The sequence below is a fragment of the Python bivittatus genome, unplaced genomic scaffold, assembly GCF_059951505.1.
Source record: "Python bivittatus isolate LINGU-HERP-01145 unplaced genomic scaffold, Pbiv_v1 ctg000580_np1212, whole genome shotgun sequence".
Lineage (NCBI taxonomy): Eukaryota > Metazoa > Chordata > Lepidosauria > Squamata > Pythonidae > Python > Python bivittatus.
The window spans coordinates 20,392,302-20,408,089 of record NW_028277087.1 but is presented as its reverse complement, the minus strand read 5'-3'; the positions used below and the strand labels follow the sequence as shown (position 1 = coordinate 20,408,089).

At 40.6% G+C, this 15,788-nt stretch overlaps 2 protein-coding genes across 8 annotated transcripts in view; one reads left to right on the top strand and one right to left on the bottom strand.

The window, feature by feature from the left end:
• Window positions 1-7,382, bottom strand: part of SLC38A6 (solute carrier family 38 member 6) — a 75,442-nt gene extending 68,060 nt beyond the window's left edge. The window contains exons 1-3 of the mRNA XM_088149734.1: window positions 7,185-7,382; window positions 6,100-6,230; window positions 4,575-4,648 (exon numbers count right to left, since the gene is read on the bottom strand). Of these exons, the coding sequence (XP_088005860.1) occupies window positions 4,575-4,648; window positions 6,100-6,230; window positions 7,185-7,286 (307 nt within the window). The 5' untranslated portion in view covers window positions 7,287-7,382. The remainder of the gene's footprint in view (window positions 1-4,574; window positions 4,649-6,099; window positions 6,231-7,184) is intronic.
• Window positions 7,383-7,404: 22 nt separating this feature from the next.
• TRMT5 (tRNA methyltransferase 5) overlaps window positions 7,405-15,788 on the top strand; it is a 49,568-nt gene continuing 41,184 nt past the window's right edge. For 5 of the 7 annotated variants that reach the window (XR_015797664.1, XM_088149732.1, XM_088149731.1 and 2 more), the window contains exons 1-3: window positions 7,405-7,498; window positions 12,023-12,669; window positions 14,764-14,891. Coding sequence is in view for 6 of the 7 variants with exons in the window: in XM_088149732.1 (XP_088005858.1) it covers window positions 7,428-7,498; window positions 12,023-12,669; window positions 14,764-14,891 (846 nt within the window). In the remaining variant the exon portion in view is untranslated. The other 2 variants (XM_025172157.2, XM_025172158.2) reach the window with 2 other exon arrangements.

Genomic DNA, 15,788 nt, shown 5'->3' with positions numbered 1-15,788 from the left:
GTGAATGGCAACTTGAGGAAGCAATGGCGCTGCTAACGAAAGTGCCCTCTGTTGTCCTATCACCTGGTAGACACAATTATGTGCTTATACCCATGACTGGTCATATTTGCTATGACATTTCAGAATGTCTAAAGACCATGAAATCTATTTCCTAGGAGCAAGTAACATTTGTACTATTAATTATTTCCTGTACCCTAAAAATATACACATACAAGCACAGATTCCTGTAGGGCTACTAGTGGAGGCTAATTACAAAACTAGCAGAGACCCAATGCATAATCAATTAAATATATATGAAGGCAATATTGGAAGGGAATTGTCAACTGGCTCAGAGTTCAGATAAAAGGAAACAGACATTTTAAATTCCAAAAGATGGACCTAAGTTTTCTGGACCTCATTCTACTAACATCACATTCATTCTTCTACAAAAGACATGCCCCTCTATGCTTATCCATTTTTTTTAACATATCTCCACCTGTATGTCTATAAACTTCTCAAATTCAGATGAAAGATTGTCCCTGAGATAGTGAGTATGAGACAATGACTTTGCAATGTAAATCACATCTAGCCAGCCAGTGTTATGTTTAGCTCCTTTCAGCTCCAGGCCAGCAGATATAGTTTTCTTTCAATTAAATTCTAAAGAAAAATCATACAACTAAAGATGTGATAAATGTATTTTCAAAATGCAGCAAATCCTATTTTAAGGATCATCCAAGTTATGTAAAGGAGTTCTGAAGCAAATGCATAATCCTATCCCCACACTGAATGAATATATTAAATAAGAATAAAATTCAGAACTTGTACTTGGAAATATTCCAGAAATAGATTTAAAACAAAATAAGTACAGTGGTACCTCGGGTCACGAACACTTCTGTTCACGAACAATTCAGGTCACGAACAGCACCATTCGCAAAATTTTGCTTCCATTTGCGAACTCTGCATCGGGTGACGAACAGGATCTGCGGCCATTTTCCCTGCTGTGACACATGGTCACGGCTTCCTGTAGGGAGGGGGACTCTTCCTCCAAACAATAACCGCCTCCCCACCCGCCTTCCTGTCCTCCACGCCAGAAGTCGCCTCAAGCAAGGTTAGCGTTCTCTCTCCTCATACTGTACTGTACTGTACTTTGTTTCATATTTTTGTGGTTAAAAAAACAACAACATATGGTTCAGAATGGATTAACCGTATTTACATTGAACCTTATGGGAAAATTTGATTCAGGTCGCGACCAATTCGGGTCGTGACCAGAGTCGCGGAACGAATTAAGTTCGTGACCCGAGGTACCACTGTACGACGGCTGGTGTGGGTCTTCCAGGCTGTGTGGCCGTGTTCTTGAAGTTTTGTTTCCTAACGTTTCGCCAGCACCTGTGACCGGCATCTTCAGAGTGCAGGAGCATAGACAGGAGCAGTTCTCTCTGTGCCCAGGGTGATGTGACCCTTTTGTGGGTATTTATAGAGATCTGGGGGGAGGGGGATTGGGGGTGTGTGGGGGTTGGGTTACTGAGTGGCTGCTTGTTTTGGTGTCAGAATCTGTGTGTATCTTCCTGGGGATTAGGCAGGATTTTTTCCTTCTATTGAATTGTTAACAAGGGGCTGCTGGGGGTGATTACCAAGTTCATTGTGTGAACTGTTCACATGTCCTGGTGGTTGAGCTGAGTTCGTTGACGTTTTGCAGGCTGTATTTTTCAGGATTGGTAGCCAGGTTTTGTTGATTTTTAGACTCTCCTCTTTTTTATTGAAACTGCGCTGCTGTTCATGAATCTCAATGGCTTCCCGGTATAACCTGGTATAGTGGCTGTTGGTGTTGTCCAGTATCTCTGTTTTCAAATAGGATTTTGTGTCCAGTGTGCTTGAGAGCATGTTCAGCTACTGCAGATTTTTCTGGTTGCTGTAGTCTGCAGTGTCTTTCATGTTCTTTTATCCTGGTATGGATGCTGCGTTTTGTGGTCCCAATGTATACTTGCCCGCAACTGCATGGTATGCGGTATACTCCTGCGGCGGTGAGGGGATCCCTTTTGTCTTTTGCTGATTTTAGCACTTCTTGTACTTTTCTGGTGGGTCTGAAGATTGTTTGGAAATTGTGTTTTTCCATCAGTTTTCCCATGCGGTCTGTGACCCCTTTGATGTAGGGCAGGAATACTTTGTTGGTGGGTGGCTGTTTTTCTTCTTCAGTCGCGTGTTGTTTTCTTGGTTTGATGGCTCTTTTTATTTCATTCTTGGAGTAGCCATTCGCTTGTAGGACCCAATTAAGGTGGTTAAGTTCAGAGTTTAGGAATTGGGTTTCACAGATCCGATTGACACGATCCATGAGGGTTTTGATAATGCCTCTTTTCTGACGTGGGTGGTGGTTGGAGTTTTTGTGTAGGTACCGGTCTGTGTGGGTGGGTTTTCTGTAGACTTTGTGTCCTAATTTGAGGTCTGGTTTGCGTATGACCACTGTGTCTAGAAATGGAAGTTGGCCGTCCACTTCTTTTTCCATGGTGAATTGTATATTGGGGTGGACGCTGTTTAGGTGGTTCAGGAACTTCTCTAGGTCTTCTTCATCCTGACTCCAAATTGCGAAGGTGTCATCCACAAATCGGAACCAGACTGTTGGGGTAACGGGTGCGGTTTCTAAAGCCCGTTTTTCAAAATGTTCCATGTAGAAATTTGCTATGACTGGGCTCAGGGGGCTTCCCATGGCGGCACCGTCCATCTGTTCGTAGTACTCATTATCCCATAGGAAGTAACTGGTTGCTAGGCAGTGCTGAAATAAAGCTGTGATGTCTTCTGGGAAGATCTGTTTGATGAGTGCCAGGGTGTCCCTCACTGGTACCTTGGTGAACAGGGAGACCACGTCAAAGCTGACCAGTTTGTCCGTGGGGTTGAGTTTCAGGGTGCTGATTTTGTCGATGAAATGTCCTGAGTCTCTGATGTGGGCTGGAGTCTCTCCAACGTGGGTCTGTAGAAGGGTGGCCAGATGTTTGGATAATTCATATGTCGGGGAGCCAATGGCGCTTACGATGGGTCTGAGTGGGATCGAGTCTTTGTGAATTTTGGGGAGTCCATATAGTCTAGGTGTAAGGGCTTCTGTCTTGCATATGCGTTGAAGTACGTTGGGGTGAAGGGAGGAGCTCCTCGTCAGGGTGTTGGTTTGTTTCATGATTTTGCTGGTCAGATCCCGCAAAAGGGTCACATCACCCTGGGCACAGAAAGAACTGCTCCTGTCTGTGCTCCTGCACTCTGAAGATGCCAGTCACAGGTGCTGGCGAAACGTTAGGAAACAAAACTTCCAGAACACGGCCACACAGCCCGGAAGACCCACACCAGCCATCATATGCCGGCCGTGAAAGCCTTCGACAGTACCACTGTACCTTGATTTATAAATCACAAATATTCAAAGCATGTAATAAATATAGGGACAATATAAAAACAATTTTAAAATGTAACAGTAAAATAAAATAAGAAAAATAGCAGATGAAAATTGAAAATTGCAGAAGTAACTTAGAATTAGACTAAGCAAGGCAGCTGTACTTTGGGTGACACAGAAGCATAAAAAGGCATTGCTACCCCAAAAGCATTCTATAGCAAGAGTAGTAAAAAGGCACTTCCTATCACTGTTATTGCATCTAAAGATAATGCATTTTTCATCAGATTAACCATGTATAATCAGCATTAATAATTTATAGTCTTGGTAATTGTGATCAACAATTCAGACAAATTATGTGGAATTATTAAAATATTTACATAATTTAGCACAACATTTTAAAGTGAAAATTATACTTTAAATTATCTGTGGGGGAATAAAGGTAAAGAATCTATCAAGTCATGTTTACCTCCTGATAACTACACAGATGTATCCATATAGTTTTCTTGGCAACAAGATGTAATTTGCCACTCTCTTCTAATTTTGTTTTTGCTTTCCAGTGAATTCCAATAGACTAATATTGAACGCAAATGGGCTTTTACATCTAAGAACATGTTCCAAAGCCTTTTAATATGCAATGGGTTCTTTGAGCAATTTTCCTCATCTGACAAGACCACATCGAAAGGGTTCCCTGAAAATAGAGTAGAAAGTTTGAATGATGCAGGGTGGACAATGTGTTGCACATGGGCATCAATGTGCCTATAGCACTTCTACGTAGTGTTAGAAGAACTACTGATTCAGTTTGAAAAATAATTAAAATTTTGGAAGAAATCCAATTAAATCCTACAAAGTTACCTCTGCAATCTCTCATTAGAATGCTGATTTAGATTTAGACATCCCTACCTGAAATACTGTAGTATCTCATGCAAAACCCGCAACATCTCACAAAATCTGGCAATCTTACAATGTTTTGTTCACTCGTCAACTGTACATACATATAGGTACCCAGGTTTTTGCAACAGTTATCACCATCTAAAAAGGCTGCTGACCCTACTAGTAGTAATATCTTACAAGGCTAAAAATTCTTTGCCTGTATTGCACATAGTATACTAAGGTGTGGCCAGTAAAATGTAGTTTGCCAAATCTGAATATATTTCTACTTTGCCCCCACTAAAGGATTATGAGATTTATACATAGCTCCTTAAAACTGTATAGCATTTTCACTTACCAGTATAAATGCACATACTAAGCAGCAGAAATATAGAATAAGATGCAAGGGTAGCAACAATTAACAGCAACACACTAGGACAAAAAGAGAAATAATGAATGTCTTTAATCATTCTTTCCCATTAAAATGGAGGGTTGAGAAACTACATCTCCCCAAAACAACCAAGAACAAAAAAAATCATAAGACATATTTCCTCATTTTATATTTTAAACAGATAGAATATGATGCACATGACTGTTGATTTTCCATGTTCTGCCTTTTCTGCCTTTTCTCTAGTACTAAACTTAGAAACTTTCATGACTCATCCCAATCTAGCAAAACTAACAAAACTTTTGTTACAATATACCGCACACTTTGGTAACATCTGAAGTCCCTATTGTATTTTATCTTTGTCTGTGATGAGTAGATATTACTGAGGAGCGGAGGAACAATAAATATCAGCTACACGTTTGCTCATTGATCATCACAGGATCTGGCTGTAGCTGGGTAAACCTGGAATTGGCAAAGTGAATCACAATTCCCAAGCCAAAAAATAATATTTCCAATATGCACCCATCAAAACAGACATTTGTGCAATTTGGATGCATAATTGAGCACTGATATACCAAAATCTGAATTTTTGCATAGATAATTACAGAACTTTAACTTTGAATAATTTTTAGTAAATAGAATAAGAGGAAAGAGGGACTTTTCTGCATGAAGAAGGCTCCAGATATAATGCTTGGCATTTCTAGTTAGTAGCCTGAAGACTTTCTGTCAGCCACATAGAATAATACTTGGGCCAGCACCACGTAATCAGACTGAATGGATTTATTCATTGCACTAAATTACAATGTGATTGATTTGCTGTTATTTTAGGGGAAAAGTTATGATTACTTGATATATCTGCAAGGCTGAATTGGCTCATTCAATAAACCATACTTGAACAAGCCACAGTTAAAGCACGCGTGAATACAATACTGATACCTGACCTACAGATGCAGAATATGGGACTTCTGATACAATAAACCCCTACATCTATTCAGATTGCAGATAGGAGATTCCACTGCATTGATTCCATTTCCATTTAATGTATACACAGAATCATAGACAGCAACTTTATCGGAGTCAGAATATCAGTGTTGTCTGTGAATAAAGCTCTCTAGAGTTTTAAACGAGTCTTTCCCATCTCTAGCTGGAGATGCTGAAGATTGAACCTCAGGCCTTTTGTATGGAAAGCATGTATTTTATCATCAAGGTATAGCTTTCTCCACAGTATTTTCTTTTGATTTTGTGGAGGCATTAAACATTCTGTACTTGAAATCATAACTAGTACTTTACCTCACTAGAGACTGAGTTAAAGAGAGGAGGGACTTGGAATTTAACATAATTGGCCCTTCTCTCATCCTCCTCATTCAGTTTTGTTATTTTTAAAAAATCAATTTTATTTAAGTTTAGAAAAATCCCAACCCTTAAGTAAGCTTGAATATAGAGCACAATAAAGTTTTCAATCTACTCAAAAACAGAACTGATATTAAAAACATACCTAAATCCAATGATCCCTGTCTTGGACATGACATACGCCAAACCAAGAATCCCACTTCCCATGATAGCATTCATTATATTAAATACGGAGAAGCCAAAGGAGGTACCAGTTGATACATGATTCAGCGATGTCTGCAAATGTTAGAATTAAATATATTGTTACATTCTGATCTCTTAATCTAGGTTAAACAGTCCTTCAAGGCCAAACCAAGTATGGATAAAAAACCATTTAATTAACAAGCACAGATTCTCAGTAATCTTAAATCATGTATTTGACATACAAATGTTTTAAAATCTGCTACAGCTGTTATACTGGGAGGTGGTTCAGAATATGCGTTTATATTACACCATAATCCTGAAGATTCAAACTGGCTAACAGAGTTTGAATGAAATAGTTCCAAAGGTCTATGAAAAACATTTGTAGCATGGATACATTTGTGCTCTATGAAGATGCATTTGTGATATTCATGGAGCAAATTTGTGTTGCAAATCCACTATCATTGTGGATGTGCAAGAATATCTACCCATTCCATGGATTGCACAGGAGACAATGAGGCAGTGTGGCTTCACCTACTACCAAGGTTACAGTAGTAATGGCAATCACGTCATGTGACTTCTTCACCCTGACTCACCCTAGATGTTTTTCACCTTTGTGTTCAGACAAAAGCTTAACTGCATCTGTACATTTGTAGATATTAAGCTTGATTAGGCTTATCTTTGTTGGTTTCTTGTGGCTCAGCACTGTTGTGTGAACCCAGGCCATTTGGTTATCCAGTGTTTTGCAACCTCGGCAACTCTAAGATGTGTGGACCTCAACTCCCAGAATTCCCCAGCCAGCATGCTAGCTAAGGAATTCTGGGAGTTGAGGTCCACACATCTTAGAGTTCCTAAGGTTGAGAAACAGTGGGTTAACCTATGGGTCGGTATATTAAGCGAACCCAAAAAATGAGCTAATTCAGGAACTGGGTTAAGTGCGGTTCCTGCCGGTCGGACAGCGAGAGAGGGAGAGAGAGAAAGGGAAACCCTGCAGGGCTGCCTGCGAAAGCCGCGTCCCGCACCCCGAGAGCCCCCAAGCACGACACGCACCGTGTCCGGGGGCGAGAGGAGCGGGGCTCCCTCTTCCAGGTCCTGAGCCGACAAATACCATCCCGCCTCGGAACTGACGCTGCAGACCCGCGGCTGCTCCATGGCGTGCTGGGGGAGCAAGGGCTGGAATAACAAGAGCTGCTGCCACCGCCTCCCAGTCAGCCGGCCCTCACGAGAGGCAGTCTGAGGGCGGGAAGGCCCGGCTGAACCGCCCCCTTCCGCCCTTCGCCACGGCGACGGGTGATGATGAGGCCGGGAAGGCGGGCTACTCTGGGGGAAGGAGCGAGGGGGACGCCGCGGCAGGCCGGGATGAGGTGAGGCCGGGAGAAGCGGGAAGGGCCTCAGAGAGGGGATTGGGGCCTCAGGGGCTCCTCTGTGAGGAAGCCTTGACGCTCTCTCCTCTGTCCCTTTCCCTCTTGGGAGAGTCGCTTTCCTCCTCGGTAAGGCAGATGCAGGTTGCACGTGCTCAGAGACATAGTCCCAAAGGACCAAACTTGGAGGGGGCATTGAAAGGCCCTTGAGACTAGGCCCTGCCCGATGAGAGAAATCAGTGGTTAGCATAGCATTCTTCGATCAGGATAATAATATGTAGAGAGGGCACCAGACTGTAGAAGGCTCTGTGGAAAAGCACCCTCAGCAGGTAACCGTCTACCCTGCGAAAAGCTCCAATAAGGGAAAACTCGGCAACCTTCCACTGTAGATAAATAACAAGATTATCCTAATGTTCAGTAACATTGTTATGCTTGTATGCCCCTTGGTATTTAATTAAAAAAGCATAGTGGCTAGCAACAATGCAATCAACGAAAAACAAATTTGAAAGTGGTAAAAGGCTAAAATACATCGTATTTGAATGATTAATAACTTCACTAATTTTCACTCATACGTTAAAGAATATTTTCAGTTGCTCTAAGGTTAGAGAAATGTGGGAAATGAGAGCTGTTCATAGCTATTAGTCTCAATAATTGAGCAGAATCTCCGTTGTCTTAAGCAGTTGTATCTTTGAGAGTAGCTAGGTTGGCAATTTGGACTTCACAGAAGCTTTTGATTAGACACTGATTCAGGATTTGATGGCCTAAATGGATCTTTGGATAGATCTAGTGGGGCTTCTTTTTTGTTGTTCTGTTTTTAAGTTTGTATTAATTACTCCTGTAGAAAATCTTGAGCTTCAAGATTGCTTGGAGATTTTATTTTCTGTCCTTCTGGGAAACTATTCAGAATGGAAGAGTGTTAGGATTATGTTCACCTATAAAATTGATCTGTAATATGGTTTGTTTGGTTTTGTTTAAGCAAACAGGTCCAGTCATTATAGTTTATTGCTTAGTGCAATATGCAGACTGCTTTAATTGTGATTTGCTTTTGTTCCACAAAAGATGATTTTGTGCAATATATTGGGCAGGCTAAACTCTTTTCTTCACCTGTCCCAAAATAAACTTGCAAGTTTTAGGTGACATAAATCATCTCTGCGTATGTTTTGTGAGGTACTTGCTAATTACAGTGCTAAACTTACCTCACTGTGCTATAAATAAATTTCAGGTATCTGATAGTTAAACTTACGAGTGAAGAATTTTGAGATACTGATATTATTACTTAGAAAATAGAGGACTGACTGCCAGATAAACCTGTAAAGAATGCGACTGTAATTTCATATCCAAGATAAAACAAGTTTTGGCTTATCCAATTTATAGAAACCCTATGAACTAGCCATAACAAGAGCAGTAAACAGGTAGACATGTACAAGGACGTTTGTCTATGATAGCCAAAAAAACTATACTTAGTAGTGTAGTCTCAGTCTCATTTTCACTATTAGGAAAGCTAGTTGGCATTTGATAAAGTGGCATATTGCTCCAAATGCATTTGAGCAGGCCTTAATATTATCCATATCTTGATGGAGACTTTCTTCCATGCCATAACTCTTGAGGCCAGGTAACTTAAAATATTAAGTCAGTAGCATGCTATATAAGGGTAAGGCAATAAAGACTGTTCCACAAAATAAATCTTATACTTAATAATAGATTGCTCTAAGTTCACTAATAGCAGATAATAAGTTCAGATTATTTACAACTTGACAGTGTGGGTTTTTGTTTTTTTGTTTTTTTGTGTTTTTTTTTATAACTAGCAAGTCCATCTTTTTTCAGACAGTAATTTTGTGTAAAATCTTGAAAACTAATAATGTAAGTTTTTACATGATATAGAATTTTATCAAATGGGAAATACTAAGTAATGTAGAGAGCAAGTTTGGAGTAGTGGTTTAAGACACCAGGCTAGAACCTGGGAAACTGCGAGTTCTACTTTTGCCATAGGCACAAAGCCAGCTGGGTGAGTTTGGGCCAGCCATTCTCTCTCAGCCATAGGAAGAAGGAAATAAGAACATAAGCAGTGCTCTGCTGGAGCAGATCCCTGGCATCTAGTCCAGCACTCTGTTCTCACAGTGGCCAACCAACTGAACAAGGAAACCCACTAGTCTCCCAGCAGATGAACTTCAGAAGCAGACACGCTGCCATCACATCTAATAGCTATTGATCCCCATGATGTCCAGAATTGGTCCAACCCTTTTTTGAAGCTAGCCAAGGTGGTAGCCAGCACCACATCTCGTGGTAGTGAATTCCAAAGTTTAATTATGGCAAACCACTTCTGAAAATGTCGCCAAGAAAACTGCATAGATTTGTCTAGGGAGTCTCTAGGAGTTAAGATTGACTCAAAGGTACACATAGACATACTCACACAAAGTAATGTATAAATGTGATGCCAGAATGGTTAAAAGCAGTAATTTAAGGATTAGTCAAGATGTAAGCAAACTGGACTGGGAAGAACTGATTGGTATATTATACATTTACTAAGTTATAGTATAGTTTGATTTCAGGTTTAGCATGTTTTGAGAACTCAAATAATTCAAGTTGGTATGTGACTATGAAAAATGTGGTTACTGAGTTTTTCACTGTCCTTTTTATGCGAGACAACTGGACTATGGTAAGAACAAGATGGGAAATCTGTGACACTCTGATTTGCTTCTGGTTCTCCATTTGCACATTTGTTATTATTTGATTATATATGTATATGTAAATGTACAGTGGTACCTAAGTTCACGAACTTAATTCGTTCCACGATTCTGGTCACGAACCGAAGTGGTCGCGAACTGAATCAAATTTTCCCATAAGGTTCAATGTAAATAAGGTTAATCAGTTCTGAACCATATGTATTTTTTTTAAGCATAAAAATATGAAACAAAGTACAGTACAGCACAGTATGAAGAGAGAGAACACTAACCTTGCTTGAGGCGACACCAAAAAGCTTCACAGCAAGTGTCTGTCTGCAACCGCGATCTTGCCTAGAGGAAGCCATGACCACGTGTCAGAGCAGGGAAGATGGCCACAGGTCGTGTTCGTCACCAGATGCGGAGTTCGCGAATGGAAGCAAAATTTTGCGAACGCTGCTGTTCGTGAACCGAATTGTTCGTGAACAGAAGCGTTCGTGAACCGAGTATTACTGTATACTGTTTGCACTGTTTGTGAAACCAATCCAGTGTGACGTGTACAGGTAGTCCTCACTTAACGACCCTAATTGGGTCCGGCAACTCTGTCAACTAAGCGATGCAGTCGTTAAGCAAAATGTCACATGACTGCTCCACTTAGCGACAGCATTTCCGGCAGTCCCAGTTGCTGTCATTGAGCAAATCCCATGTGGTCATTAGGTGAGGACCCACCTGGATCTACGCCATTCTTGGAAAATGGTAAGGACTGCCTCACATCAACTCCTCACATCCATCTATCTCCCCCATCTCTGCCCTTTTGGCCGCCCGCCTACCTGCTGCCACCAGCTGCCCCCATCGCTGCTGCAACTGCCACACCACACACTACTACTGTATCAGCAGGGGCATTCTTTCACACCGCCTTCTTTCCCACTGATGCAACTGGGGCTTCTCTTGCACCCTGGCCGTGATCTCCATTTGTACCCCAGCCATGGCCTTCTTTCATAAAAGGTCCTGGCTGGCAGGCAAATGGAGAAGCCTCAGCTGCACCAGTCCAAAAGGAGGAGGCACGAAAGAAGGCCCTAGCCAGTACAGTAGTGGTGCATGATGTGGCAGAGTGGGCAGGGCCAGATGGTGGGGGCAGCTGGCAGCAGCGGGTAGGTGGGCAGCCAGAAGGCAGTTGTAAATGCGGGTGGGCCCAAGTGGCCTAAATTTTGTTCACATGACAATGGGGGTGCTGCAATGGCCGAAATTTCAAGGACCAGTCATAAGTCTCTTCATTCAGTGCCATTGTAACTTCGAACAGTCACTGAAGAAATGGACATTAAGCAAGGACTACCTGTATTTTAACTTAATAATTCAATATGTACAAGCTTTTTGTCTGTGTAGAGAATGCTTTATTTCATCTTTTTCTTGCCATGCAGTAAGTAAATCCAGAAGTCCTCCTTTAATTGATATTTTCAAATTACAGAAATTATGGCTATGAGGTCCAGAACAAGCCAAGATTTTAAACTGTCCTTCAGTTGATATTTTCAGATTACGGAAATTATGGCTATGCGGTCCAGAACAAGCCAAGATTTTAAACTGTCCTTCAAACTTTGTTTAGAAGTTTGGCTTGTTCTGAACTTGGTAAAGTGGTTGCCACTTTGGATAAAAATGGAAGCTATGGTTAGCAGGGAATTTTCAAGTTAAAATGCAGTCAGTATGATGTGTAGATCATTATTCTGTGAAAATTGTTATTATGTCAAATCTTGCATAACCCAAAGTTTGGTTTGGATTTTCTCATGCAAATAATTTATGAACACAGTACAGACATGCATGCTTGTAGCTTTTCTGTGAATAATATCTAAAAAATGAATACTTTTTCTTTTAGATTTTTAGGGCAATTAAAAAGCTTATTCTCTAACCTCCTGAAAGTGAAGTATTTTGGATCAGATACATTATTTCCAACACTGTGGATGCTTTGGAACCAGTCTCTTAATAGATCGCCTGAACATTTTCCAGGAATTCAGAAACAAAGTTTCTTCACCATGCTGGAGATGCCTGATAAAAAACCTGACCTTGATGGGTTCTTGCCTCATCTTAGAGTACGTGGAATGACCACTCTTGACAAAGCTGCTTTCAAAAATGATGTTGTCATCCCAGCTCTTATGGTTAACAAAGACATTACAAACAATCTGCTGAAGTCTCTTAAAGGAGTGTTACTCCAGCGACCAGGTCTCAAGAGAGTCGTTGAAGACCCCGATGATGAAAACAGAAAGTACATTTTGTTAGACCCGCATAAAATATCTGCTGATGGTTCTCTGGGTGAATCTGAGCAACAGATCTTAAAAAGCTTTAATATTAACCCTGAAATAGTCAAGTATAACATGGAACTTACTTATGATAATTTCAGAACAGAAGAAATTCTGAAAGCGGTCCTTCCTGAAGGCCAGGAAGTCACCACGGCATTTAGCAGAATTGGCCATATTGCTCACTTGAATCTGAGAAGCCATCAACTGCCTTATAAACATTTAATTGGTAGGTTATGGTCAGGAATTACCATATAATACTGTGCATGGAAAAAATGTAGAAATGCTTTTTAATGGTTTCTAAAGAGATGATTCATCTATTTTAAAAGTAAATGTGAAAAATCATTTGAGCTTTTCAATGCCTAAAATGAATAAGGTGAGTTGTTTTGTATAGTGCAGCAGAAATAAATGTTTTGTAAAGGATACTAATGTATAAGCTAGTGAATAGATTAGCACAGTATGTGATGTAGAATTTAAGCAAAGTCAGTTTCAGTGGTTTGTATGCTTTTTAAATGAAGAAAAAAAAAAGGAGGAGGGTACTTTATATCAGTTCAGACTGTCAATCTAGCCTTGGCAGCAGCTTTTTAAAATTGGAGGCAATGGTCCTCCCGTCAGCTGCTAATTAATCCTTTTAAATAAAAATGCTGGGGAAATTGAAATTTGTGACCTTCTGCTTGAAGAGTATGAGCCCAACTGCTGAGCTGTGGTCTTCTGCTATTGTGTATTCAGGGAAGCAAATAGAATGCAATAGAACCTGGAGCAGTAAATGGAATGTTCAATTTCCCTGAGTTTAGATAGGGAGACACAGAACTGCATTTTTGCTTGACCAATGCATCTCCTTTTCTTTCTGCAATCTTAGGCATGATCGATTTGGTTAAAATATTTCCATCAATTTGATCAGTTTAAAAGCACTAAAAGCAACTGTATTTCAGTATTGTCATGTGGTTCAGTCCCCTATTTCTCGATAGCCAGTGAAGGGGTGAGAGAGTGGAAAATCAGAGAGTATGGTGATTTCATGGCACAGGTAAGCTCAGGATGATGATTCCAGCAGCATCCACAGTGTGCCAAGCATAATGTCTTATCCCCTCCCCATCCCTTCAGAATGTGGCAGATAACCTGAGAAATGGATTTCTCTGTAATGTAAAAAAAGGATTGTGTTTTATTTATTTATCAAATTTAGAGAACCACTCAGTTCCATAAAGATTCTGGGTGGCATGCAACATTAAAAACTGCAAGAACCAAGATAAAAGATAAAGAACGATGTATGTACAGAGGAAAAAAAAACATTAAAATTAACATGTAAAATCCCCAAAAGGCTCACCGCTTATCCTAAACCAAGCCTGGGGAAAAACGAGGATTTCAAAGACTTTTACATCATAGGCTCTGCTCTGATGTTTTTACATCCTAATTCTTGTTAATATCCAAAATTGTCACTTGGCAAAATGCCAGCTTCCTCTTTTCAACAGTCCCAGTGGCTGTATGCTGGCAATAATCACAGATCTCTGCTCAGTGTCTCCCCGTTTTTCTTTTTGATCATTCCAGTCTTACTGTTGTTAGATGGTGTTTCCTATACTGGGTTAAGAGGAGTTTGGCAGTTCTTTCTATGCCATAGACTGAAAGGACAGAAGAGTAGGTCTTATCTCTCCTCCTTCCCTTTAAAGAAGTTTTCTGTGGAGCTTTACAGTATAATGCACTTGGATAATATGAATTCTTGGTTTCAAAGTGCCTTAGTTAATTCAAAGTATTAAGTATTAAGAGGGTATACAATTTTTGCTTTTATAAAAATTAGAGACCTAGGTTCCCATTCTTCTCTAGCCGTTTCCCTTTTTCCATTTTTGCTGCCTTTTTAAGATTGCTTCTTCCTCTCTAATATCTCTTTAAGATGAAGGAATATTACATGGAAAGGTTATCTAATTGGACTAAGGGCTGCACAGTGTCCTTCTGTCAGGCTTAAAGCACCATTTTGCCCATAACTCCTCAAAAAACTTCCCAAAATGAGGAAAAAAAATGGATTTTAAATTGTAGGTTTTTTGTATAGGGAGGAATATGATGTTAAAAGGTTCAAGAAGTGAGCATTATGGTGGCTCCATAGGAAGTAATTTTAAGGAGCTTCCCTTAGAACTCTAGAGAAAGAGTTGGGCCATATCCCTTGGCAAGGATAATACAATGCTAGGGGACAACTGTGGATAGAATTACCTTTCTTTGTTAAGAAATAATGCACTCATTTCATAGAAGAGGTTTTCTGTATTTTGCTTACCACTTTTATCTGAGTTATTAAATGGTCTGGGGTTTTTTGTTTTTTGCATATTTGACTGTCTTTCAGGACAAGTTATCATTGACAAAAATCAAGGAATAACCTGTGCTGTAAACAAAATCAATATTATAGATAGCACATATCGAAATTTTGAAATGGAGCTACTAGCTGGAGATGGGGCCAACATGATAACAAAGGTACTGAGATTTTCAATTGTATTTTATTCTAGCAAAAAGACAATGCTCTTAACATAGAGATGCAAGCAGAGCAAGAAATAGACATCATTGAAAGATAGACTGTGATTTCTTGTTTGCTTCTCAGTTCTACAGATTTTCCAGTCTGTGTGTGTTTTCAGATATCCTTGTTTAGGCTGAATGAAATCTCAGCTCTGATCATAAGATTCTGGTAAAAGGAATATAGTTTAGCATTGGCTGAAGTTATATAGTGCGCTTGCTCGCACACACGTACAGAGTTAATGAATTCTTGCAGAAACATCTGCTTTAGACCTAGTTTAGGAACTATTTTTTTCCTTCTTCAGAATCAAATTGCTTTTTTATTTAGTACTTATTCACCTGGTTTGAATACAGGTAGTCCTCAGGTTAAGGCCACTTGTTCAGCAACTGTTCAAAGTTATGACGGCGCTGAACAAGGGGGACTTACGATCGGTCTGCAAAGTTGCAGCTGTTGCAGCATCCCCACAGTCACATGATCACCATTTGTGTCCTTCTCTGCTGGCTTCCCACAAGCAGAGTCAATGGGAAAGCTGGCAGGGAAGGTCGCAAGTCACTCTTGTAAGTTGCTACTGGCACTTTTTCTCCTGAGGAGCCCCGCTACAGAGTACTAGATCCCAGGGATCTTGTAGCACCCCTTCACCCGTCCACACTCCTTAGTGGCCCCCACTGGCCTACTCATGCTCACTAGTGCCCACCATGGCCCCCACTGTCCCCCCCCCACAGCACTCACCCACTGCCTGCAACTCTTGCCCTCTGGCCTGCTTGCCTAGGACTCTGGTCATGTGAGGTGCTCTCTTAATGACCCGCGCAGTCTCTGGTTATGACAGCAACCGTGATTGCCTGAATTATTGTTGCTAAGCT